The 22,105-nt window shown below is 54.1% G+C and overlaps 7 protein-coding genes across 7 annotated transcripts; 4 read left to right on the top strand and 3 right to left on the bottom strand.

Annotated features, from left to right (window-relative positions):
* Positions 1-2,492: 2,492 nt before the first annotated feature.
* Positions 2,493-3,355, top strand: BDP81DRAFT_415437 (uncharacterized protein). The gene is made up of 2 exons (XM_060589456.1): positions 2,493-3,270; positions 3,337-3,355. Exons 1-2 carry the CDS (start codon positions 2,500-2,502, stop codon positions 3,346-3,348), a joined length of 783 nt encoding a protein of 260 aa, XP_060450358.1. The 5' UTR covers positions 2,493-2,499; the 3' UTR covers positions 3,349-3,355.
* Positions 3,356-6,996: 3,641 nt separating this feature from the next.
* BDP81DRAFT_457240 (dimethyladenosine transferase) lies at positions 6,997-8,490 on the bottom strand (the record flags this gene model as incomplete). The annotated part of the gene is made up of 8 exons (XM_060593261.1): positions 6,997-7,338; positions 7,391-7,465; positions 7,518-7,646; positions 7,703-7,870; positions 7,927-8,034; positions 8,089-8,226; positions 8,283-8,339; positions 8,392-8,490. 8 exons carry the CDS (start codon positions 8,488-8,490, stop codon positions 6,997-6,999), a joined length of 1,116 nt encoding a protein of 371 aa, XP_060450357.1.
* A 333-nt stretch (positions 8,491-8,823) lies between these two features.
* Positions 8,824-11,976, top strand: BDP81DRAFT_415432 (PRP1 splicing factor). The gene is made up of 2 exons (XM_060589455.1): positions 8,824-11,499; positions 11,557-11,976. Exons 1-2 carry the CDS (start codon positions 8,869-8,871, stop codon positions 11,701-11,703), a joined length of 2,778 nt encoding a protein of 925 aa, XP_060450356.1. The 5' UTR covers positions 8,824-8,868; the 3' UTR covers positions 11,704-11,976.
* Positions 11,953-12,470, bottom strand: BDP81DRAFT_445174 (uncharacterized protein; the record flags this gene model as incomplete). Its single annotated transcript, XM_060591918.1, has 3 exons — positions 11,953-12,120; positions 12,192-12,295; positions 12,362-12,470. 3 exons carry the CDS (start codon positions 12,468-12,470, stop codon positions 11,953-11,955), a joined length of 381 nt encoding a protein of 126 aa, XP_060450355.1.
* A 1,568-nt stretch (positions 12,471-14,038) lies between these two features.
* BDP81DRAFT_389441 (meiotically up-regulated 65 protein) lies at positions 14,039-15,506 on the top strand (the record flags this gene model as incomplete). Its single annotated transcript, XM_060587255.1, has 2 exons — positions 14,039-14,399; positions 14,458-15,506. The coding sequence occupies 2 exons, from the start codon at positions 14,039-14,041 to the stop codon at positions 15,504-15,506; spliced, it is 1,410 nt and encodes a 469-aa protein (XP_060450354.1).
* Positions 15,507-16,287: 781 nt separating this feature from the next.
* BDP81DRAFT_292322 (uncharacterized protein) lies at positions 16,288-18,177 on the top strand (the record flags this gene model as incomplete). The annotated part of the gene is made up of 1 exon (XM_060583075.1): positions 16,288-18,177. A coding segment is annotated over one exon (1,890 nt), but the record flags the coding sequence as incomplete, so codon positions are not given.
* A 1,128-nt stretch (positions 18,178-19,305) lies between these two features.
* On the bottom strand, positions 19,306-21,456 carry BDP81DRAFT_308629 (protein phosphatase 2C; the record flags this gene model as incomplete). Its single annotated transcript, XM_060583479.1, has 7 exons — positions 19,306-19,679; positions 19,877-20,137; positions 20,193-20,399; positions 20,463-20,547; positions 20,614-20,687; positions 20,805-21,114; positions 21,421-21,456. The coding sequence occupies 7 exons, from the start codon at positions 21,454-21,456 to the stop codon at positions 19,306-19,308; spliced, it is 1,347 nt and encodes a 448-aa protein (XP_060450352.1).
* Positions 21,457-22,105: the final 649 nt, after the last annotated feature.

The raw sequence follows: 22,105 nt of genomic DNA, 5'->3' as shown, positions 1-22,105 counted from the left end.
CGTCGGTGCTTGGTGAGGGAGGCACTTGTTGGTGCTGGCAACTGGGTGATTGGGGAATGGGGGGGGGGGAAGACCTCCTAAGGTTGGAAGAGAGAAGGTCGGTCGGATGGTGTGTGCTGGGATGGACCGGTCGGTAAGGAGCGGGCTCTTAGCGTGTGACGCCTACGACCTGCCCAGCAAGTGAGTGAGTCTCAGAGAGACGGTAGAGACCTCAGCGGCCTAAGGTTGAGAAAGCACCTGCCGGAAAGTAGTGCCTTGTTTGCAAGGGGAGCAACCAGGAAGGTACGGTAGGTACCTAGGTACATGGCTCGTGATGCGGTCGGTACGTATCGACAAGTAGCCAGCCTCCCGCGAGGACTCATGCGCCTTGCTGTTGCTGGGGGCCGGCCGCGGTCATCAAAAGGGCAGGTACGAGGATACACCTGCGACTACTTGGCTCGAAGTATCCGGGTCTGGCTGCTCTGGCGCATTTTGCTGCTTCCTATTCTTCTCTAGAGGGCAAGGGCGAAGCACAGATGCTGCCGCTGCCGTCACTGGGCACTCCGCCGGAAGTGAGAAGAGTTGATGTTCCCTCCGATGATTATCTTCTAATACTGGACTCTCACCTTCGTACTCTATAGGACAGGCCCCAGATGCCATCGAGATTTCCCGGTGCCTACCTATGTACTTACACAGTAAGAATGTGTTGTGTACTGCCGCTTCCCGTGCAATCAAGCCGACTTGTATAGACGCAATCCTACCTACCCATCATCCGTCCATCATACACACACCTTTGCTATTAACCCATGCCCTGGAGCCGGCCGACCAAGCACGAGGCAGGGTGTCTTTGAAAGGAACGGCGCGGATGTGAAGCAAACAACCGTTTTGACAGAGGCCCCTCAGAAAGGCTGCCCTATCATAGATTCTGTGGGCGAGGTGACAAAGACATGCCAGGGCAACGAGTAAGGAGCAGCAAGACAAGTGACAACCAAGAAACCCAAAATGAAAAGGTGAGGGAGGAGAAAAATTCAAAAAAGCAAAATCATAATAGCACCGATTCATGAAGGGAAGGGCGACCCTGATGCGCTTCCCCTAGGCTCCTTTGAATGCTTGATGTCTCTTATTAGCAGTCGATATCGTTTCCGTATCCCTTCATTCCTCGTCTTTGTCTCCATCCCTCCTTTGCCTAAGGTACGGATACACAGTACTTCCCACCAATTTTTCTCTCGCCTCCCAGCTCCATCCTGGCATAAAAATGTTTCTGCTCAACTTCGGCGCCTCTTGGAGAGCGTAAGGGCTAACGGAGACATGGACAGGTCTAGGTCTGAGGGAGCTTGGTGCTCGAGGCACCGCGGAAGGGTTCCTGAAAGTCCGCAGCAATCAGAAGCTTCGGTCTGGGACCCATCAGAACAAGTCAGCAACGAAGCTTTTCCCGTCTCAGCCGATTCTGATTCTGTCTTTTTCGGTTTCCCGTGCGGCGTGCCGTGGGCAGAAGGGCTCAAGCCATGTGCTCGACGTATCGTCTTGTCCAGTCCTGCCGGGTAACGGATTGCGTATACGGGTCGCGGTGAGTGGTATCCTGGGCTTTCTCCTCCTCCTCCTCCTCCTCCTCCTCCTCTCCTCTCCGCCGAACAGAAAAATCGGATCTCTGGAGACTGGAGACTAGAGAGGGGCAGCGCAGCGGACGGATTCCTTCAGCAGCCAACGCGAGAAATGGACCCGATTCTGCTGCAGGTCCCAGCATAGCGTCACACAGGGCAAAAGGCGGAAGGCCCGGCGAGCGATGGAAGGGAATATTGCGACTGCCAACTGGGACTCTGCGACTGCGAGGAGGGGGGCAGAAAAAAAAGAGGGGAGAAAATCAGGTAGGTCCCATCAATCCTCACCTGTCCGTCCACTGTCCAGTCACTGCCAGTCCCCGGGTGGTAGGGTGCCAGGCCAAGCCGGTGCCAGGCACAACGTCAACACCACTGCACCAGTGACCAGCATGAGGTGCCCAACCTCGGAGTTTGCAACAGTTCGCGACCGGCCTACGGTACGTACCTGTCCACCTTGCTTTCCTTTCCGACGATACGGAGTGACCTTCCCGGACGAATACATAGTACTTCAGAAGTTCTAGGTACGTTCCTTTGTTGCCGCTAGACATGGACCACTCTGGCGGGGGAGGAGTCCCGTCTTCCAGGTTCCTTGGAGGTACAAGATGAGGTACGAAGTACTCCATACAGAGGTACAAAGGAAACCACCTTTTTTGCCCTTGGTCTCCATGTCTCTCTTTCTCACTGACCGAGAAGGCTCTGCCTCACTTCTTCTAGTGTAGAGTTCTTTCTCCCTCCAACAAATTGCTTGGGCCGAATAAGTTTAGGAAGTTAGGAGAGACTGCGACCGGCAAAACCCCTGAAACCACGCGGGATGCCTCAGACCGCAATTCTTACTCGGATGCTTTTCTCCATATTATCACTTTCTCAAGAATCTAGTCACCCACTCACCCAAGTCTGCCCGCTGGGCTGTGGACAAGAGTGGATGTCAAATGCAGCCCAAGTCTCTGGCCCACGACGCCCAAACTCGCCCATCCGCAATCTGGAATTTTTCTGGATGCAACTTTCCTCGTCGGCCCCCCTTGCCCTCCCCCGGGCTCCAGGCAAGGCAAAGCCAGGACACACGGCGCAGCTGATCTCCTTCCAGGAATCCACCCCTCTTGCTTTTGCCTTTGGCATATTTTTTCTTTCTCCCATCGTCCATTCTGTTGCACCGGCGGCCTGTCACCGACCCCCCGGGAGCCATCACCGCTGTTTAGAATCGGATTTCGTGGGACCTCGGGACACCTTCCTTCCAATAAAGGCCCCTGGTCTTCTTCAGACTTCTCGTCACCATCTCCTGTTCCCAGGCAGAAGAATCCGGCTTCTGCGAAATACACTACGAAGTACGGAGTACGGATACAAAGTTACAATCTCATCGCTGCCATCAACCACCGTCTACAAAGTACATTCACTGCCACTGGGTTCTTTTGTCTCTATCCGTAATCACACTCGGCTTCTCGAGTCTTCTATCTTGGCTGATATCGGCGCTGCTGTGGGCGCATTTCCCAGGGCCAAGGGTCGCAAGTGCTCTAGTCAGGAACTGGAGGACCGGGACCACGGCCGGGACCACGGCCGGGACCTGCAGTCTGGCGCATCTCTTGCTTCAAAATTTGCCATTTCCAAAGTTCGGGTACGGTGTACCAAATCCAAGGCACGGAAGAACTCAGGGATATCCAGCAAATTTCTAATAAGTCGTTTGATTGCCGCCATTTCGCTACCACACAATCTGCTTAGCTCGCGGTTAACCGCAACTTGATAAAGAGTCACAGGACAGACTGACAGCAAACAGTAGTGCTGTGGCTTTTGGTATCCTGACGAGGACGCTGCACGCATGCCACTGCTCCATACGGGTACTTTACAAACAAATCAAGGGCCTTTACGTGGGCTTCGGACCCGGTGCCGAAGCACTATTGAAGTTGACGCATGTCTGATGAGGCTTCTACCCTATCTTAGCCAACCAGGCACAACTTACACTTCCGCCCTCCACCACGATTTACAATCCATGGGTCATAACGCCCGCCGCGATCGGATGCCTGCTTGCTCGCTTCCAACGGTCGGCCATTGAAGTCGAAATGGCGGCGTTATGTTAGATACCTCAACATAGAAGGTTCTTGCCAGGGGCATATTCCCACCTTTTCGACACTAGCCACAACTCCATCTACTTGAAATGTGGTACTTCGCATCGATTATCTCGTCAAGGAACAACACTTTCGAATAATGGCATTTCAAACTCTGTATCCAAGAGGCAGAAGCCCCATTGGGTCCAAGATATTTTTGTGGTACTCTCTCATCTCTGCCTACGAATACGGCTGTCGACAAGAAGTCTGTCTTTGCCAACAACCGAGTGTCTGCAGGTCAGCAGATCAAGATCAAGCCAACGTTCCTCCCGCCAGCTTCCTCGAGCCTCTCACAGACGGCCAAGTGGACGACGTGGCAGGCACACGACTGGCTGCATCTCCCATGTGAACCATCCTTGGGCTCTGGGTTTAGGGGGCCGCTATCTTGGGTGCTTGGGTTCTGAGGAAAAGTTGCACCGGCCCCAGGCTCCCGACAGAACGTCACAATAAAACCCACCCGCCCACGATGCCCTGATGGTACCGGGCTACTGGGGGCTTTTGCGACGTTCGATTGGTCGTCGGCCGTTCCCCTAGGATCCCACAGTCTGGGGGACAGGCAGAAGGAAACGACTAGAAAGGCGCGGTGAAGGCTACCAAGCTGGTTTGACGTCTCCCGCTTCTGCCCATTACTCACATCGCATAGTCAGCGCCGCCTTCGCAGCAACGGTTGTGCAAGAGTGGGATCTGGGCCATATCCAACGCCGCCGTTGCTATTGCTCTCTCCATCGACGCCAGTCTCTTTGCGGTCCTGGCCCATCGGACCTTGACCCATCGTATGATGGGCCGCGGCGGCCCCCGCGAGACAGGATGACAGGCTCCGTTCCCCGCCGTGCCCGCCTAGACCGAGGTGCTCACCGGCCATCCTGAGCACCGAAACCCGACGAACGGCTGATCTGGCAGCTGATGCTGTGCGACAGAAGCGCTGAGCAGGCCGCTGCGGCGCTGATAGGTTGTTCTTCCGGCTCTTCTCCACGTTGCATCGAAGACGCTGCCTCTAGCTTCTAGACTCCTGCTCTGCTTACCTTGCACGAGAGGGAAGTGAGCACCGCCAAAATGTGGCTCAGTCAGGCGCAGAGAGGATGGATGCTCCGTAGCAATACGTCAGAATCTACGCTGCAGCATTCCACCCGTCTAAAAAGGGTGCCCGGGAGGATCGGTAGGCCTGGCAGGTCTCACCCTCCCGTGCGATGGTGCCGAAGTGGTGAGCACTTTCTCAACCCGCGGGGCTCACATCACCAGTCATAGGGGAAAGCCAAGCAGGAAAGCCCAAGTTGCTGTTGTCTGGCGAGAAATACGGCTCGCCTCTGCTGGCGTTCCCCGTCTAGGCCGTCCTCGCTCCGTGACCTGTCTCAAACTATCCATTCCCACAGACTTGGCAGGCCGAACCAGATGCCTTCCTTGGCCCCCACACACATAGAGAAGCGTGAAATAGGAGAGACAAACCACGTCAACGTTTCCCACGTCCGTGAAGGAAGCTTTTCCAGTCGCGGCGCGTGATGTTGATTCTTCCAAGGAATACCTAGAAAAAGTTCTTTTCCACCTACCGAATCCCTCAACAACCCCCCAATACCCCCCAACTCCCCCCCGCGGTGTCAGCACGCCGGCCGCGGGCGTTGATCATCTGCGCAGGAACCCGGAAGTCTATAGGTTGGGACAGTCGCAGTTTAGTATGTAATGACGTTCCACACCTCTTTGGGAGGTTCAGTTTGAGAGGTAGGTGGGTAGGTAGGTCTACCTAGGTATTAGGCAGACGAACAACATCGAGACCAAACTCCCTACCTACGCAACCCACCCGCATCCCACTGGTTGGGTAGGGTAGGTATACCCGCCATTCTGGGAAAGACAAAGGGCGGCGGCGGGCGCCTGTCAGATGGGACGGGCCTTGCTTCGTCTCGTCGCGATGCGCTGGCGGGAACGCAATCCGCGCGGGTAAGGCAGCCTTGTTCTCTCTCTCCCTGTTGCATACCACCCGCCCGATTGTACGGTATGTCGTCTTGGGCGGGAGGTTTTGGTCCCGTTTACTTTGGTGGTGGTGGTGGTGGTATAAGGCGCAGTTCGGATTGGGTGAGCGTGGGCGTGGCCTGTTGTAATTTGTTCCTCTTTTTGCTGTCAAGTCTCACACTTTTTCTTGGGAAAGAACTGAACTGCATGCACAGAGCCACGTTGGCCCGCCCCTCCATCTTCCCGTTTTCATCCTATTACTTACTACTGATACTACGCATTTTCTGTTTTCCTTCCGGCTTCCTACGGTGGTTGATGTACATACCTGCTCTCTGCTCCTCCCAAATGAGGCGTATCAAGATACTCTATACTTGGGTGCAGACCCGGGTAAGGTGGCTCACCCCCCTACCCTTTCCTTCCCTATTATCCCCGAAATAGGTGCGAAGCTTTCCTCCTCCATCGGTCCAATCCGATCAATGGAAGGAAATGGTGATGCAAAGTCGAGCATGTATTTGCGGAAAAGGAAGTTGTCCATATCGGGCGAGTAGGTAGGCACACTTTCGCGGCTCGCCTCGAGGCGAGTGCTGATTCGAGAGTTCATGGCAACAAAAAGGTCCAATCAACTCATGACAGTAATGGTAGTAGTGTGCCAGGCTCGCCGTTGCGAGGCGTATCATGATGACTGCCTGACAAATGATGACTCCTAGACCTTTCGGCGGTGGTTGGTCCGGAATCAAATCCCTGTCTCCAACGGAGGAAACGGCTTGGGTGATTTAGAATGTCTTGATGGGGGTTGTAGGCTGTGATGAGTTGCCTCGGCAAGAAAATGAGTGCGATGAAGCTGTTATGATCTCAAGAGTTTCCAGGATCCGGAAGTGCGGGTCGAGATGATACGTTGTGCCTCGACATCTTTTTTGAGCGCCGTGTAAGCCGTGCTGTGATGTTGAACGGTTTTGGTGTATCTTGCTCAATACGACTGAGGTAATTTATGATGCGAGTGGTTAGATTTCAACTTCTAGGAGCCAGTTGTGACCCAGCGTATGCCTTGCCTGTGTAGTTGATACCGCGTCGTGTCTATCTCCGTCTAGTCTAGGGAAAGCTTCCAGAAGCGTTCCTCACGGCGACATGAACACGAGAAACGAGAGAAATAACGGAATCACCATCACTAGGAAGGACAATAGGATAACTTGCAGACCAGATAATCACCCGAGTTTCATAGACAAGCACAGTAATTCTTCATTGAATGTGATCCACAGCCTTTCTACCGTCATATCTGTTCCACAACCTGATATCTCCTTTCATTTTGTACGCCCAAACGCCAGGCCATGAGTTGCCGTTCTATAAATGCATTTCCGCGAACAGAGACCATGTTAGACGGACACCTAAGCAAAGTGAATGCCCTCCGAGTTGAGAGCAGAAAGCAGCTTCAAGAAATCCGTCTCGTCGCACATGCGCGATCTCTTCTCCATGAGCTCGGTGCTCTCGAGCGCGCGTTCAATCTTGCTCCGCACAAGCGCCGCGACCTTGGTCTTCTTGCGCTTGCTCTTGGTCTTCTCGGGCACCTTGGCAGCCGTGGCGTTGAGCTCCTTGAAGAACTCGGGTGTGTCGTCGTCCATGGGCTCGGCATCCTCGTCATCGTCCATTTCCATGGCGTCGTCCTCGTCGTCCTCGACAAGGGAGTCGTCCAGGGGCACGTTGTTCAAAGCAGCCCATGTGCGGTAGTTCTGACAGCGTATTAGTTCCTCTATCTTCGTAGGTAAACACCCTGAGACTGACCTTCTCCAGCATCTGGAGCACTTCTTTCGTACCAAGCCAGCTGGCTCGCATGGTCCTGTTCTTACGGTTGAAGCACTAAATGAGTTGTCAGCTATGAGATCTCTGAGGCGACAGTAGCCCTACTTACAACGCGGAGAAGGCCATCGAACTCCTCGAAGGCGATGGTGGGACGCTCGGCTCCCTGCTTGGGCACAATGCGAACGACGCAAGAGTCGACCTGTGGCGGCGGCCTGAAGTTGGCCTTGGACACCTTCATCTATTACAGGTTATCATTAGACCGTCAAAGATGCATTCCCCGGTATGTTTACTCACCACGTTCGAGCACGTTGCCCAGAAATTGGCGTTCACACTCAGTCTGCCGTAGAGCTTGTCGCCGGGCTTGGCCACAAGTCTTTGTCCGAACTCGAGCTGGAACATGAGAATCGCTTGCCGCGGGGGCTTCGGCATCGCGAGCATCTTGAAAACCAGGGGCGAAGAGATCTAACGACAGGTTAGCTACGCCGCGCGCCTGTATCGAAAATATCAAGAGAACGTGCCTGGTAAGGTGTGTTTGAGATGAGAACGTCGAAAGGAACCCATTCGACTTTGATCGCATCTCCGAGCATGACATCGAGCTTGCGCTGCTCCAGAGTCCCTTGTACACGCTGTTTTGGTCCTCGTCAGCCTCCAAGTATCGTCCTGGATGCGTATTATCCAACCTTTGTGACTTCGGCCGCCATTCGAGGGTCGAACTCGATCGCAATGAGCTTCTTCGCCTTTTCGAGAATCCTGACTGTCAAGTTACCAGTTCCCGGGCCGATTTCGAGGACAGTATCCGTGGGCTTAAGATCGGCTTTCTGTATAGACACATTTAGTGCTTGGTTCGTTCTGAACGGGGGGAGACTGGGCGTACGTGAACGATCGCATCCGCCACACCGGGGTTCTTCAAGATATGTTGACCAACATTTGTCTATGGCGGCAGTTAGTCAAAGTTCCAAGAGTCGTTATGGAACGCGACGCACGTTGAACTTGAAGACATTGTTCGTCTTTTGAGAAGGTCGAGAGTACGGGCTTCCCGAGGAGGCGGCGGCATTCCGCTTGCCAGCTTTTGCTTTACCCATGATGACTGTGTGGACTGTCGTACTATAGCGCTATATGGAAGTAACTGGGGTTCTCAAGGGCAGTCGACTCCTGGCGTACAGTATCCTGGTAGCACGAAGATTGAGACCCTAAAATCTTCGCGATGTCGAAGTCTGCGGTGAAGATGGAGGGGCAGCCTTTTGGAAATTTTAGTGGACCCATGTCCCACTACAACCCGTCGCGACAGGGATTGTGCAGCTCAAAAAACTTTAGTACCACTTCAGCCTTGCGCAACCGGTGCTAAGCAAGAAGTTAGGCCGCCTCCAACCCTGACTTTACTGACTGCCTACAAAACCCCCGTAGTGCGCGACCTCTCAATTTTTCTGCCGATCCGAAGAGCCGCCAGTTCAATCGCCATTATGTCGGGCAGGCGCGACTTCCTGAGCCAACCGGCTCCCGAAAACTACGTTGCTGGTCTTGGTAGAGGTGCCACCGGCTTCACGACGCGATCAGATCTGGGTCCTGCGCGCGAAGGACCGACCGAGGACCAAATTAAGGAAGCGGTCGCCAAGCGCGCAGCACAACTCGGCTTAGGCCCCGACGGCAAGAAGGCGGAGGAGAAGGACGACGACGATGACCGGTTCAAAGACCCCGATAACGAAGTTGGCCTGTTCGCAGGTGGCGTGTACGACAAAGATGACGAGGAGGCCGACAGGATATGGCAAGAGGTTGATGAGAAGATGGCAAGGAGAAGACAGAAGCAACGAGAAGCGCGTGAAAAGGCCGAGCAAGACGAATACGAACGGAAGAACCCCAAGATTCAACAACAATTCGCTGATCTTAAGAGAGCACTATCGACAGTCACCGACGACGAGTGGGCGAACCTCCCTGAAGTTGGAGATTTGACAGGAAAGAACAGAAGAAGCAAGCAGACCTTGCGCCAGCGCTTCTACGCGGTTCCAGACAGCGTTCTGGCTGCGGCAAGGGACTCATCGGAGCTAGGCACCACCGTTGCGGATGACGGAGCAGCATCAAGCTCCGAACAAGCGGACGGCACGATGACGAACTTTGCCAAGATTGGTGCCGCCAGAGACAAGGTTCTCAAATCCAGACTCGAGCAAGCGTCACAGGACGGAACCGAAACGTCAGTCGGCGGCAGCGCATCGAGTATCGATCCCAAGGGCTACATCACCAGCTTAAACAAAAGCGTCCTCAACGAGTCGCAAGCTCAGGTCGGTGATATCAACCGTGTACGCGAGCTGTTGACATCCGTCATCAAAACGAACCCGAATAACGCGCCTGGTTGGATCGCTGCGGCGCGCTTGGAGGAACTGGCGGGCAAGACGGTCGCTGCACGCAATGTGATAGCACGCGGATGTACACATTGCCCCAAGAGCGAGGATGTGTGGTTGGAGAATATTCGACTCAATGATGGCAAGAATGCGAAAATTATTGCTGCCGAAGCAATCAAGAAGAATGATCGATCTGTCCGTCTCTGGGTCGAGGCGATGAGACTAGAGAATGAGCCTAGGGCGAAAAAGAAGGTCATCAGACTTGCTCTGGATCATATTCCCGAATCAGAGGCGTTATGGAAGGAAGCGGTCAACCTCGAAGAAGATCCGGAAGATGCCCGGTTGCTGCTGGCCAAGGCAACAGAGCTTATACCCCTATCCGTTGATCTGTGGTTAGCCTTAGCAAGACTAGAGAGCCCCGAAAACGCACAAAAGGTGCTCAACAAGGCACGAAAAGCAGTGCCCACATCTCATGAGATTTGGATTGCGGCTGCTCGACTGCAGGAGCAGCTTGGCCAGGGTACAAAGGTCAACGTCATGAAGCGTGCCATTGCAGTTCTAGTCAAGGAGTCCGCTATGCCCAAGCGCGAGGAGTGGATTGCCGAGGCAGAAAAGTGCGAGGAGGATGGCGCTGTTATTACTTGTGGAAACATTATCAGAGAAACACTGGGCTATGGTCTCGACGAAGACGACGACCGCAAGGACACCTGGACAGAGGACGCCCGAGGCAGCATCAACCGTGGCATGTACGAGACGGCACGCGCCATCTACTCTTATGCGCTGCGTGTTTTCGTCAACAGCAGGACATTATGGATGGCCGCCGCCGACCTGGAAAGAAATCACGGCACAAAGGAGTCGCTCGCTCAAGTCTTGGAGAAGGCTGTCGAGGCATGCCCCAAGAGCGAGGTGCTATGGATGATGTTGGCCAAAGAGAAGTGGCAAGCCGGTGAAGTCGACAACGCCAGATTGGTGCTCGCCAGGGCTTTCAAGTCCAACCCGGATAACGAAGACATTTGGCTTGCTGCCGTCAAGCTCGAAGCCGAGAACGGAGAGACTGAGCGCGCTCGTAAGCTGCTCGAGGAAGCCCGTGACCAGGCTCCTACAGATCGCGTGTGGATGAAGAGTGTGGTTTTCGAAAGAGTGCTGGGCAACAGCGATGCGGCACTGGATCTCGTCCAACGGGCGCTGCAATTCTTCCCGGCAACAGCGAAGTTGTGGATGCTCAAGGGACAAATCTACGAAGACCTTGGAAAGGTTGGCCAGGCACGCGAGGCCTACAGCACAGGTGTCAAGGCAGTGACCAAGTCTATTCCCTTGTGGCTGCTTTACTCTCGACTGGAAGAGAAGGCCGGACTTGTCGTCAAGGCTCGCAGTGTTCTCGACCGAGCCCGACTTGCGATCCCCAAATCGGCCGAGCTGTGGTGCGAATCTGTCCGCATCGAAAGGCGGGCAGGCAACCTCAACCAGGCCAAGTCTCTCATGGCCAAGGCACTTCAAGAGGTGCCCAAGAGCGGACTTTTGTGGAGTGAGCAGATCTGGCACTTGGAGCCACGGACTCAGCGCAAGCCGCGGTCGCTAGAGGCCATCAAGAAGGTGGACAACGACCCTATCCTGTTTGTAGCTGTGGCCCGAATCTTTTGGGGCGAACGCAAGCTTGAAAAGGCACAGAACTGGTTCGAAAAGGCGCTGGTGCTGGACAGCGACAATGGCGACACTTGGGCTTGGTATTACAAGTTCTTGCTCCAGCACGGCACAGACGTGAGTAGCCGCCTCTTTGGCCATGAATTTGACGCTTGGAAGCTAATTCGATCTCAGGAAAAACGAGCGGATGTCATTAACAAGTGTGTCTTGAACGAGCCTCGTCACGGCGAGCACTGGCAGGCGGTTGCTAAGCAGCCCACCAATGCGAGAAAGGGAACTGAGGAAATCTTGAAGTTGGTCGCTGATGTCTTGGAGAAATGAATTATGTAACAGCATGTGTACCAAATATCGAATTTGAGTCGGTCGGGAAGGATAGAGGAGAAAAGGTCATTTTCCAAACCACGCAGCAAGCAGAACATAATACCACGAGGAAGGCCCATGAACTTTCAAGGAATTGAACTTGAGTCAAAGAATTATGATTGATTCGTATTATAACTCCTAAACCAGTGCCCATTGTCATGATTGATCCATTACGTATAAGAGAGAAAAAAAGATTGCTAATCGTAGCACTTATTTGCCGCCGAACCAGCTGGAGATGCCGCTCTTGGCCTTCGCAGCTTCCTTCTCGACAGTCTTGTCAAAGGCATCGACCTTCTTCAGGGCCTCGGCCTTTGCGTCCTTGGCGTATGCCTCGACGTTGCTCTTGGTAGCAGAGAACTTCTTGTCGGCTCCAGCGACCTGGTGAGATGGTCAGTGACGATTGGTCATTGGAGATGGATTGGAGGCAGGCAGGGTAGAAGCGAACTTACGGCATCGTCGAACTTAGCACCAACTTGCGCGCCCTTGTTCTGGGCGTCGGGGGTGCGTCCGGGGAGATGAGACTTGACCTCGGCGGAGGCCTTGTGAACGTCACCTGGGGTAACGCGGGTCAGCATTTGAGAGACAGTACGATGGCGACGATGCGACAGGTAAAACATACTCTCAAACTTCTTCTCCGCGGCGGTAGGGTTTCCGCCAGCGCTGTAGAGGTAGTAGCCGACACCGCCGGCGGCAGTGAGACCGAGGAAAAGGGGAGCCTTCTTGGACATGGTGATTGATTCTGGGATGTAGTTGATCTGATTGACGTGTGACTTTGGAGCTACGATGGAGGGAAGCTTGAAGCTATTGTCGTGAACGTGTGATTTGATTGATTGAATTAGAGAGAGGAGAGAGAGAAGGTAACAATCGTCACGAGAGAAGAGCAGGATGGCTTGATCTATTAGTACCTTGCTACCGAATCACGGACGCCGCAGCTCTTGTCTCATTTCTTGCGCGGTTACACTCCTTCCCACACGCCTCCTGGGCACCAAATCACACCAGTGAGCTGCACTACCGACGTGCCGTCGACCTGGGGCAAGCATGGCGAGGAACATTTCGAGCTGAGAAAGCTCCGGTGGACGTGAAGGTGTGAGGGATACATGACGTAGAGCGGCATGAATGCGGGGAATGGGAAGTAGCTCCCCCCCAGCCACTCCTGGCCGAAGAGCTCCACTTGGGGCCGGGACCAAGAACTCAGCATGCACAGGCCATCACCATCACCTTCAGAGGGGACGGACACGGTACCTTGAGACTGCGCAAAATATCTGGGGAGGGTGAAGTAGTCGCGACGTACCTCTTCAGACCTGATCCTGGTAAGAGTGCAGCATCCACTGGATCTCCAGCGTCACCTCAACTTGTCAAAGCTCCGAAAATCAGCTGTCACTTTCGATGGGCTCCGTAATGTTTACTCTATTCATCCAGGTCTCCTTACAACTTCTAACGAGTGCGGATGGTCATCTCGACCCATGGTCTTGCTTGCCGACGAGACCGTTACCTGTGGCTTCACAGTGCTGCTCCATGTGCTTCAGAGCCAGGTCTGCATGGTTAGGTAGCATGAAAACACCTGTTTGAGCTGACTCTCTGGCACACAAAACTGGTGACTAGGGGGGCTCGACGCTCGCCGGGAAAGCTGGGACATTACATCATCGCCGGAGCTGAGTACGCGACACCTCTCAGGCTCATAGGCTTCCTGGACTGGCTGGCCCGTGAAGCGCATGAGCCAACCCGTGTTGAGCTTTTGGGTCTAGGCCTCCAAGTCCAGCCAACGCCAACGCCAATACCTACCTCCCTCCTGCTTTTTTTTCTTCATTATTGCTGCATCGTGCTAGCCTTGTTCAGCGTCCTCCATTTGGCCACTGCCAGCCGATGGTGGTCTAGCCCACGCTAGGTCCGAAGAAGAGGTCCCAATTGACTTCCCTGAATTCCTCGCTCGTCGGACCATTGACCTCGTAGCCTCAAATCGGCCTTCTCCTTCTACGGCCTCTTTTTTCATTCCCACCTTTCGACGGGGCGCGCTTGGAAATATCATTTGTCTGAGTAGATTCGGTACAATGTCCAGGTAGCCCAGACTACGCTTCTGTATTCCACCATTCCAAGGCGGGAGCCGCCAACCATCCCCGAGAAGGAAGCTAGAGCACCTCCGGCCCGGGATTTCGATTCTTCACCCCACCAACGTCGAAACCCCTTTTACCTCCAAGGGTGCTGTTCCGGTCTCACTCCGGCGCTGAGCCTCAGGGCGGCTTCAACAAGGAGATTTTCTGTGACCGGGCGCGCGAAGCTGCGATACAGCGTTAGAGCGATGCCTTCCTTTCGAAGCTCTCGTCGGGTCACTGGCTTGAAAGATAGTGACTATGACCACGAAATCAGCCTAGTCAACCATGATAACCGCGGTTCACCGAGCACCGATAGCCTTAGCAGACCTCCCCGTGCGTCGACCGGTTCGCAATTGCTCCGTGATGAGGATACTACTGAGGGCCACGATGCGGAACCAGATGCAGACCGCAGTACGGAAGACAACGCCGACCAAGATGCCAGTACGTCTGGACGCTCAGTGGAGCCAGAACAAAGTCAACAATCGAAAGCCACCAAGCACCAGAGTGCTCCCACTCTCGAACCTCAAACGACAACGGCCACCACAGCACCGTCTATCGAGGTCGAAGGTAAGAGACATCCATTTCCAGTCCATGGTGCAGGTTCTGATAATACATACCAAAATAGAACCGACGCCGCTGGAAGGCACAATGCCCGGCAGAAGCAGTAGTCAACAACGGAGACCAACCACTGCGGAACGAGAAACAGCCATTGACGTGCTATGGGAGAACGAGCGAGGCTGTTTTGTTTGCCGCGTTGCCCTATTCTCCGGCAAGGCTTTGGGCAACCTCGACCCCTCGCCTTGGACGAACCAATTTCACAAGACGAGTCCCACCACGACCAAGACAGCACAAGTACCCGATCCGTCCTGGGAGTGGGCATGGCCTGAGTGGAAGATACATCGCGAACAAGGTGTAGCCATGGACGAGTTCGGTTGGGAGTACTCGTTCATGTTTTCCAAAAGATACTCCTGGCATGGTCCGAAATGGTGGAATTCCTTCGTCCGGAGGAGATGCTGGGTTCGCAAGCGCATCAAGAAGAAACCGGAAGACATATCGGAGGACCCGCACATGCTGAACTCCGACTACTTCACTGTTACGCCTGCCAATCACAGCCGTTCCTCTAGTGTGGCGCGCAGCCGTAGAGAAAGCGTTAGTAAGGCGAGTGAACAGACCAGTGTCGCGGAGGAGAAGCAGGATATTGAAGACGTTTGGACGCTTATGGCCGTCCTCAGAGGCTCCCGCATCGATCGCGAAAAGATTGAGGCTTTCGAGAATTATCTCGCACACGCCAAAGACAACCTCGAGCACTTGCAGGAGGAGATGCATGATGTTATGGGCATTTTTGTGTTCCAGGCCTCGAGAAGAATGCTACTGAGTCGTTTGACCCAGATTTATGATGAAGCGGTCGCTGCAGACGAGGAGAAACATGAAGATGCAGACAAGGCAAAAGAAAGAGAAGAGAGAAGGAAACACCTTGCAGCGGCGATCAAGCATGCAGACGAAGAAGTCAAAAGGCTCTCGTATTGGAGCGATGTCAAGGGGCTTGCAGAGAATGGCGAAGCCAAACACGCTGTTGCAGAAGACGAAGGATGGAATAAGGGGTGGGAGGGCGTTGATCAGAGCGGTCCTGCGCAACCCAACTCGGGTGCTTTGCCTGGTCCACCAAAGAAGTAATAGGGACGGGGTGTTAATTATTCTTTTCTTGTATACCCGACTTCATATATACAAATTTACTAGTCATTGCCTGCGGTACGTTGCTGTGAGATGAAGCCTTCGTGGTGAGCAAGGTCGTTGAATGAACAGTGCAAAATGGTAATGTCACTTGTCGCTCACACTGTCGTCGGCCGGCAGGGGTCGGGTCAAATTTCTGGGGCCGAAAGACCGGGATCAATCGGCGCGAAGTGGAAATTCTTCTGTGGATAGCTTGCCCGCGTCTTCAACGAGACGGACGACATCTGTTCCATCACTCCAAATGCAACAAATCTCAAGCCCAGCACACAATATGGGCCATTCATAGCAAATGTCCCTGGGAATCACGCTATCATTGAGAGCCCGATCTCACCGCATCGGCTCCTCTGGGATCTCTCCGATTTCCAGGGCTCCTCAAAGATGGTCTCGGGCACATCGGGCTCAACTACCACTTCCTCGTCAATGGGTGCACACAGCTGCCGATGCAGTCAGGCCCAACGAGGTTGAGACTTCCCCGACACAATCTCGAATCGAAGATCAAGGAACGAACCATGTCGCCACCTCAGCCAGCGATGCCGCCCTGAGCCCTACCTTGGAAGGCCAGACTACGAAAGACGAAGAGATCGAGACACCATCGAGAGTTGGAAATTTAACGCCGGGGGATGGTCCGGACACAAGGCCGAAAAGATCACGAAAACCTACGCCGTTTTATCCACTTGATCCCGTCAGCGAGCGTCGAAAACCTATTGAAACAGTGTCTTTACTCAAAGATGCCAGCGAACGCAAGCTGAAACGACGGGAAAAGACGAGCCCTACCCAAGCGCAGCATGACTCTATACTCGTTACACCGACGATACGTTACCAGCCGCAACGGGAATCTCGAGCCAGTAGCCAGCGATTCCACCAAAGCATAACCAGGCAAATTTGGCTCGAGACCGTCCGACAGGTCAAAAAGGGGTCGTTCAGCAACTGGCGCAATACGTTGGACCTCCTTCGACGACAGACCCGGCCTATTAAAGGGCCCTGGCAGCGCAATGTGCGTAAGATCACAGTCGGGGTTGAACTCGCATATACGCTCCTCCACGATGTCGACAAAACTATTTGGGACATACAGGAGCAAACGAGATGTCATATCGAGATGCGATGGCCAAAGGATAAAGACGGGACACTCAGTGAAGTGGGATACCTTTTTCTCTCGGGCGACGAAGACGCTTTGGAACACGCAAGCGGAGAGATTTCTAGACTTGCCGCTCAAGCCGACAGCACGATCAGTATCGAAGGAGCCATCGGCAGCAACTTCTCTACAACGGGCCGTGACGAGGTGGCTGAAGCAAGAAACGAAACTGTATGGAAAAGTTCCGAGGAAGACCAGCGTCCGGCGTATATGAAGGAGTACTCACACGCCCACAAATACGAAAGTATCCCGAAACCGAAAGAATGGACGCCTGATACATTCTTGGCCTACATAACCGCCATCACAAACGCGAGGATCACTGCGCATGACAAGTATAAGATGTACGGCGCGGGCCCCGCTGCAGACGACGCGGCCCTCAAGCTACTTTTCAGCGCATTCACGGATGAGTCTTCGAGACATGCGCGGTCGAGGCGCGCTTTCAAACAGGCATTGCGTTTTATTGAGCTACGTGGCAATTCCTATAGGAATCATGCCCGGGACCTCTTCCAGAGCCAGCGAGATGCACCATTTTCGATTGATACCGGCGTTTTCAACATCATGCTGGAAAACTGTGCCAAGGTGAAGGATCTCAGCAACTTTCACAGCTTGTTAGGGATGATGATTAGCTATGGTTGCCAGCCAAACGCCAAAACATGGGCGTTGTATATGGACATGATTGAGAGCAAACAAATCCTCCAGCATGTTCTTCGACTGATGCACTCGCTTGGCCTCCTTTTGGATCCCGGCGTCGTGCCACTCATCACGAAGCGACTCGTCACGGACGACATGCGCAAGTTGGAACACAACTGGCCCGGTATCCGCTCGTTCCTCGAGACCCTGACCGCCAAGTACGGTACGGCCTGGTCTTCGAGGCCAGTCATGCACGTAATCATGAACGAACTCGGACGTATGGGCAACTTTGCCTCATGCTGCGACCTCTGGGACATCATGGCCGAGTCCCGGAATACCTTCCCCACCACGCTCACGCTCAACACGATGCTTCAACATGCGAAAGCCCAGCGCAATATAACATTCGCCACGGCCGCGTTGGAGAAGGCTCACAAGCACTTCATCTTGTTGAACGAGCAATCATACCACATACTCTTCTTCCTGGCCTTCAGGCTTAATAGGCCCAACGCCATGGGCGTCATCTGGCGGTATGCCTGTATAGCGGGCCGAACCAGCTCGGACATGCGCAATCACATCAGCAACTGGCGGTACGGCGTCAACCCGCAAGACGTTCTGCAGCACGCCATCGAGCCGAATCCCAAGGCTCACGCATCACCCTGCGCTCTGCCGTCCTGGTTCGACCAGAACGTGACGGGGCCGAACCAAGTCAACGGCGCCCGGATCAGCAAGGCCACGCACGATTACTTCCGGGAACACAAAATGCGACCCTGGTACCCGCTCCATCAACTTCTCTCGTGGGCTTGGGGAGCCGACGGGAAAATCATTGCGGCGGTCAAGGAGGCCAAGCAGCAGAGCCTGCGGCATTCCCCCCCTACACCATTGCGCACCGTCACTACGCCTGGAGTCACGGTCATGTATCACCGGAACGGCAAGGGCCTACGGACGTATCAGTGGCAACTGAAAATTCAGCATATTGCAGCCACGAGTGATGTGCCACCGTCGTCCGTCAATGAAACCAAGACCACGATAGTACCGACGGATGGGATCACTATACCGGCAACAGAAGACGTGGAAGACGACGGACGGGGTGTCTAACTGATTTGAGGAAACCTCGACATCACGTCGCCGCAAGAAGTGGCTGTAGAAAGGTTTCCCGCCCCACGACGGGGATCAGAACCAGAGTCACGGTATAGAGAAAAAGCCAATCCGCACAACTATTTATATGAGGAATAACCCTGTACAACAAATCAAATCCCCGTCTCGTAAGATAGCTAGGAGGCAAATCGGGGCTGGGCGTGGAAAATACCCATACAATTCTGTACAAAAAAACATTTAATCACATAATTGCATTCCCAAGATGAACTTGTTTCCTCATTACGGCCTGGCGAACATAATATCGGCATATCACATTCTTGATCCCACACGTTTGCCCGTGGGTGCCCGGGCATGAAAGTGATTTGTTTTTGATCTACAATACACGTAGGCAGCCCGAGCAACAGACACGTCAGATCCCTGGACCCTGGTGACAGAAAAGACCCCTCTTCTGGAAAAAGGCGGTTGAAGAAAGTAGCAAGTTCAAAAAGAGTTGGTTGGGTTATGCAAATGATCATAAGTAAGCGTGACAACTAGGTAAGCCCGCAAAGAGGGCTACTAGCTACAGCACGCACAGATTGAGTCTTTGGACTCTCTCAACATGCGGCCAGCCCTCTCCTCTCTCCCCTTGAGCCGCCGCAACTGCTGTTCGTGCCCCCCCCTCTGCCTGATCACAACCCTGTCAACGGCCTCCGGGACACCCAACATGATGAGGAAAACAACACGAGAAACATTCAGTCATCCATTCCAGCCAAGCCATTTAAAAGTCTCTCAAGCCTTCCTAAAACTCATACGGATCCGTTGAGTCCGGTCTCTCTTCCAGGCCCAAGTGCACGCCTATATCATTCATCAAGGTATAGAAAGTCGACATCGCCAGCCGCTAAGAGCTCACTTCTCCGTGCTCTCAATCTTCTGCGACTCCGTAGACGCGGGGACTGCGGCCGGCTTTGACTCCTCTGCGGTCTTGTCAGCCGCCTTAGTCTCCTCCGTCTTCGGGGCTGACTTGTCCTCAGTCACGCTATCCTTGCTGGTTGCCGAGGAGGCCTTGGAAACCTGGCTCTCGAGGTCCTTGTCCTCCTCAGCGTTGTCAAACATCTCCGTGTCGTCAGAGTCGGTCAGAACCTCAGTGCCATCGCCAAGGAAGATGATGCGGCCCTTGTAACCACCAATGCCGAAGGGCTTGCCCTTGTTCTCCACATCCACGTCGTAGCCGCTGTCACTGTCGTCGAAGTTGTGGTGAACTCCGGGACCGCGGAATTCAGCTAGTTGCAGGTGATGGATCAGCGCTCCTCCTTTGGAAAGAAATTATGGGACACAAAAACAAACGATGGCTACAAAAAGGGGGATAATGGTTGTATTATGGGGATAGAGAGACTCGTCTCATGACAGTGCAGATGGAGGTCGGCGCGCCGCTCAACTCCTTAGGAAGATGTGGATTCGGACGTGGATTCAGTCGTACCGTATTCGGGAGGGGCGCAAGGTCCGTCTCCAGCAGCAACCCGCTTGGCAATCTCCTCGTACCACTCCTCCTTGGTCTTGCCGCGCAGAAGACCAATGATGCACATGGTCATGTTGTCGCAGCCAACACCTCCGGTCTCCGAGTTGGAGGCCAAGCAGTTGTCCATCATGTTCTCGCAGATCTTCTCCAGCTCCTGCTTAGCCGCAATGCCACGACGGACGAACTCGACAACAGCCTGGGAAGACTGGCAGTCCCAGATACCTAAGAATCTTGTCAGCCTGTGATCCCTTGCCCATACCAAGTATTTCCTGCTTACCGTCGCAAGCGATGACCAAGAACTCATCGTCGTCGCTGATCTCGTGGGTCTCGACGTCAGGGAAGGCGGTGACGATCTGGGCCTCGGGCGAGAGCTCTGCGCTCTTCTTGAACTCGAAGTCACCAATGGCGCGGGAGAGAGCAAGATTGCCGTTAACACGGCCAAAGTCGACAAAGCCACCGGCGGCTGTGATACGGGACTTCTCGGCTATAGGGGGGAAAATCAAGTCAGCTCAGGGTACTGATGCCTTTGCCATGGGCAAGTACTCACCCTCGAGCTGGGGCTTGTGGTCCTGGGACAGGGGCTTAGCCCGTCCCTTGATACCAAGAACGCTTCTCGAGTCGCCAGCGTTTGCCTAGTCGCGGAACGGTCGGTAAGTAATGCGAATACATCGCGCAAAAGCGGACGTAAGCAAACTCACAACGTAGATCTTGTTGTCCGAGATCAGGCCAACGCAGGCAGTGCAGCCAGAAACCTCCTCTTCGTACTTGGGATCTGGTTAACCCAAGATTAGCTCATGTATCCAGTATAGGGGACAATAAGTGGTATAGGCCAAGGCCGCAGTACGGCTCAGCCTCCAAGGAACTGCCGGATCCGAGGTCGTGAATTTACCGTTAAGAATCGCCCGATCGGTTGCCAAAAAGCCATCCTTCAACGCCTGTTCGTAGTTGCCCTTCTTGAAGGTCTCCTGCTTCTTGATAATCTCGTGAATGTTCTCTCCAGCGAATAAGGCTACTTTGTCACCGCCATGTCCATCAAAGACTCCAAAGAAGGAGAGTTTTGACTCGTGTTTCTTGGCTTCGTCGCTGCCGGAGGTGAGAAGGTCGAGGATGGTGATGTGAGCATCCTCCATGCTTATGCGCCAGCCCTGCATGGCAGAGACGCCGTAGAGGAGGCGCTCATCTTCGCCCTTGGCCGAGGACTATGATCGTGGAGAATGGGGTCAGTGAGTTGAATCAAAGTAAGGTTGAGTTGTAGGGATACGTCATCAGTTGGACATTGCTGCAAAAAAAGATCCAAGCCACCTCGCTATATCGCCTGCCCGCGCGATATCACGGGCAAGAACGACCGAGGCAAGCGGGGGTTCGGAGGTGACCCCGGGGCTGGCTGCGAATATCGAGCAAGAGGCCGCGAAGGAAGCAGAATGGGTATGAGGGCGTGGCGATGGGCAAAGCAAGGCAAGGCAGCGCGTCAAGAGAGGTGAGGGTAGTGGTAGATCATGACATACCTTCTCGACAACGGGCTCGGAGAGAGTTTGACCCATGGTGACGGATGCAATGAGTCGGCAGCGCAGCTACCGGGTTTGACTGGATGTTGGGTCGGTCAAATCGTGGTCGGAAGCGCAAGTCGGTATCGTAAGGTTGCTGGAGAGGAGAAATTTTTTCAGAGCCAGTCGTGCGTGCGCAAGAAGGCTGAGAGGGAAAAAAAGAGGCGAGGTGACGGGAAGGTGGTGCGGTAGCAAAAGGTTCTAGATCGCGCACACTCGAGAGGAAGCGGGGTATCCGAATCGCAAGGGAATTGGGCAGGGGACAGGCGTCGATCCCTGAGAGGTGTTGGGTCTGCTATCACAGGTAATAGAGGCTCGAGTTCGGGGTGCGGTAATGCGAGGAAATTGGCCGCGCCAAAATTGTGAGGTTGCGCAAGAGAAGAGAGGGAGGTAGAAGGAGGGAAAAAATGACCCGAACTCAATTGTAGCTGGGTGTGGGTGAGGTTGTGAGTAGGAAGAGTTTTCTGGATGGGTGGTGAAGGCAGAGCAGGTCGCGTGTTGTGGTGACGGGAGTAGGTAGGTGGTGAGCTGGTGTGTTGTAAGGCAGTGAGAGTGCGCCGTGCGGTAGCAGTAGCCCGGGGGCGAGCAAAGTTGTGCGATACGGAAGGCGCAAGCAACAACGCGGGACAGGACAGGGCAGGATACC

Source organism: Colletotrichum phormii (assembly GCF_030913505.1).
Source record: "Colletotrichum phormii strain CBS 102054 chromosome Unknown BDP81scaffold_2, whole genome shotgun sequence".
Classification (NCBI taxonomy): Eukaryota; Fungi; Ascomycota; class Sordariomycetes; order Glomerellales; family Glomerellaceae; genus Colletotrichum; species Colletotrichum phormii.
Note: the sequence above shows the minus strand (reverse complement) of the source record. Positions and strands in the feature narration are given on the sequence as shown.

What these genes read in the sequence shown, in the direction of transcription:
- BDP81DRAFT_415437 (XM_060589456.1), top strand. Translation starts at nt 2,500, where the DNA reads ATGTCAAATGCAGCCCAAGTCTCTGGCCCACGACGCCCAAACTCGCCC.
- BDP81DRAFT_415432 (XM_060589455.1), top strand. Translation starts at nt 8,869, where the DNA reads ATGTCGGGCAGGCGCGACTTCCTGAGCCAACCGGCTCCCGAAAACTAC. An exon ending in TGCTCCAGCACGGCACAGAC is followed by an intron (nt 11,500 to 11,556) that starts GTGAGTAGCCGC and finishes ATTCGATCTCAG; the next exon opens with GAAAAACGAGCGGATGTCAT.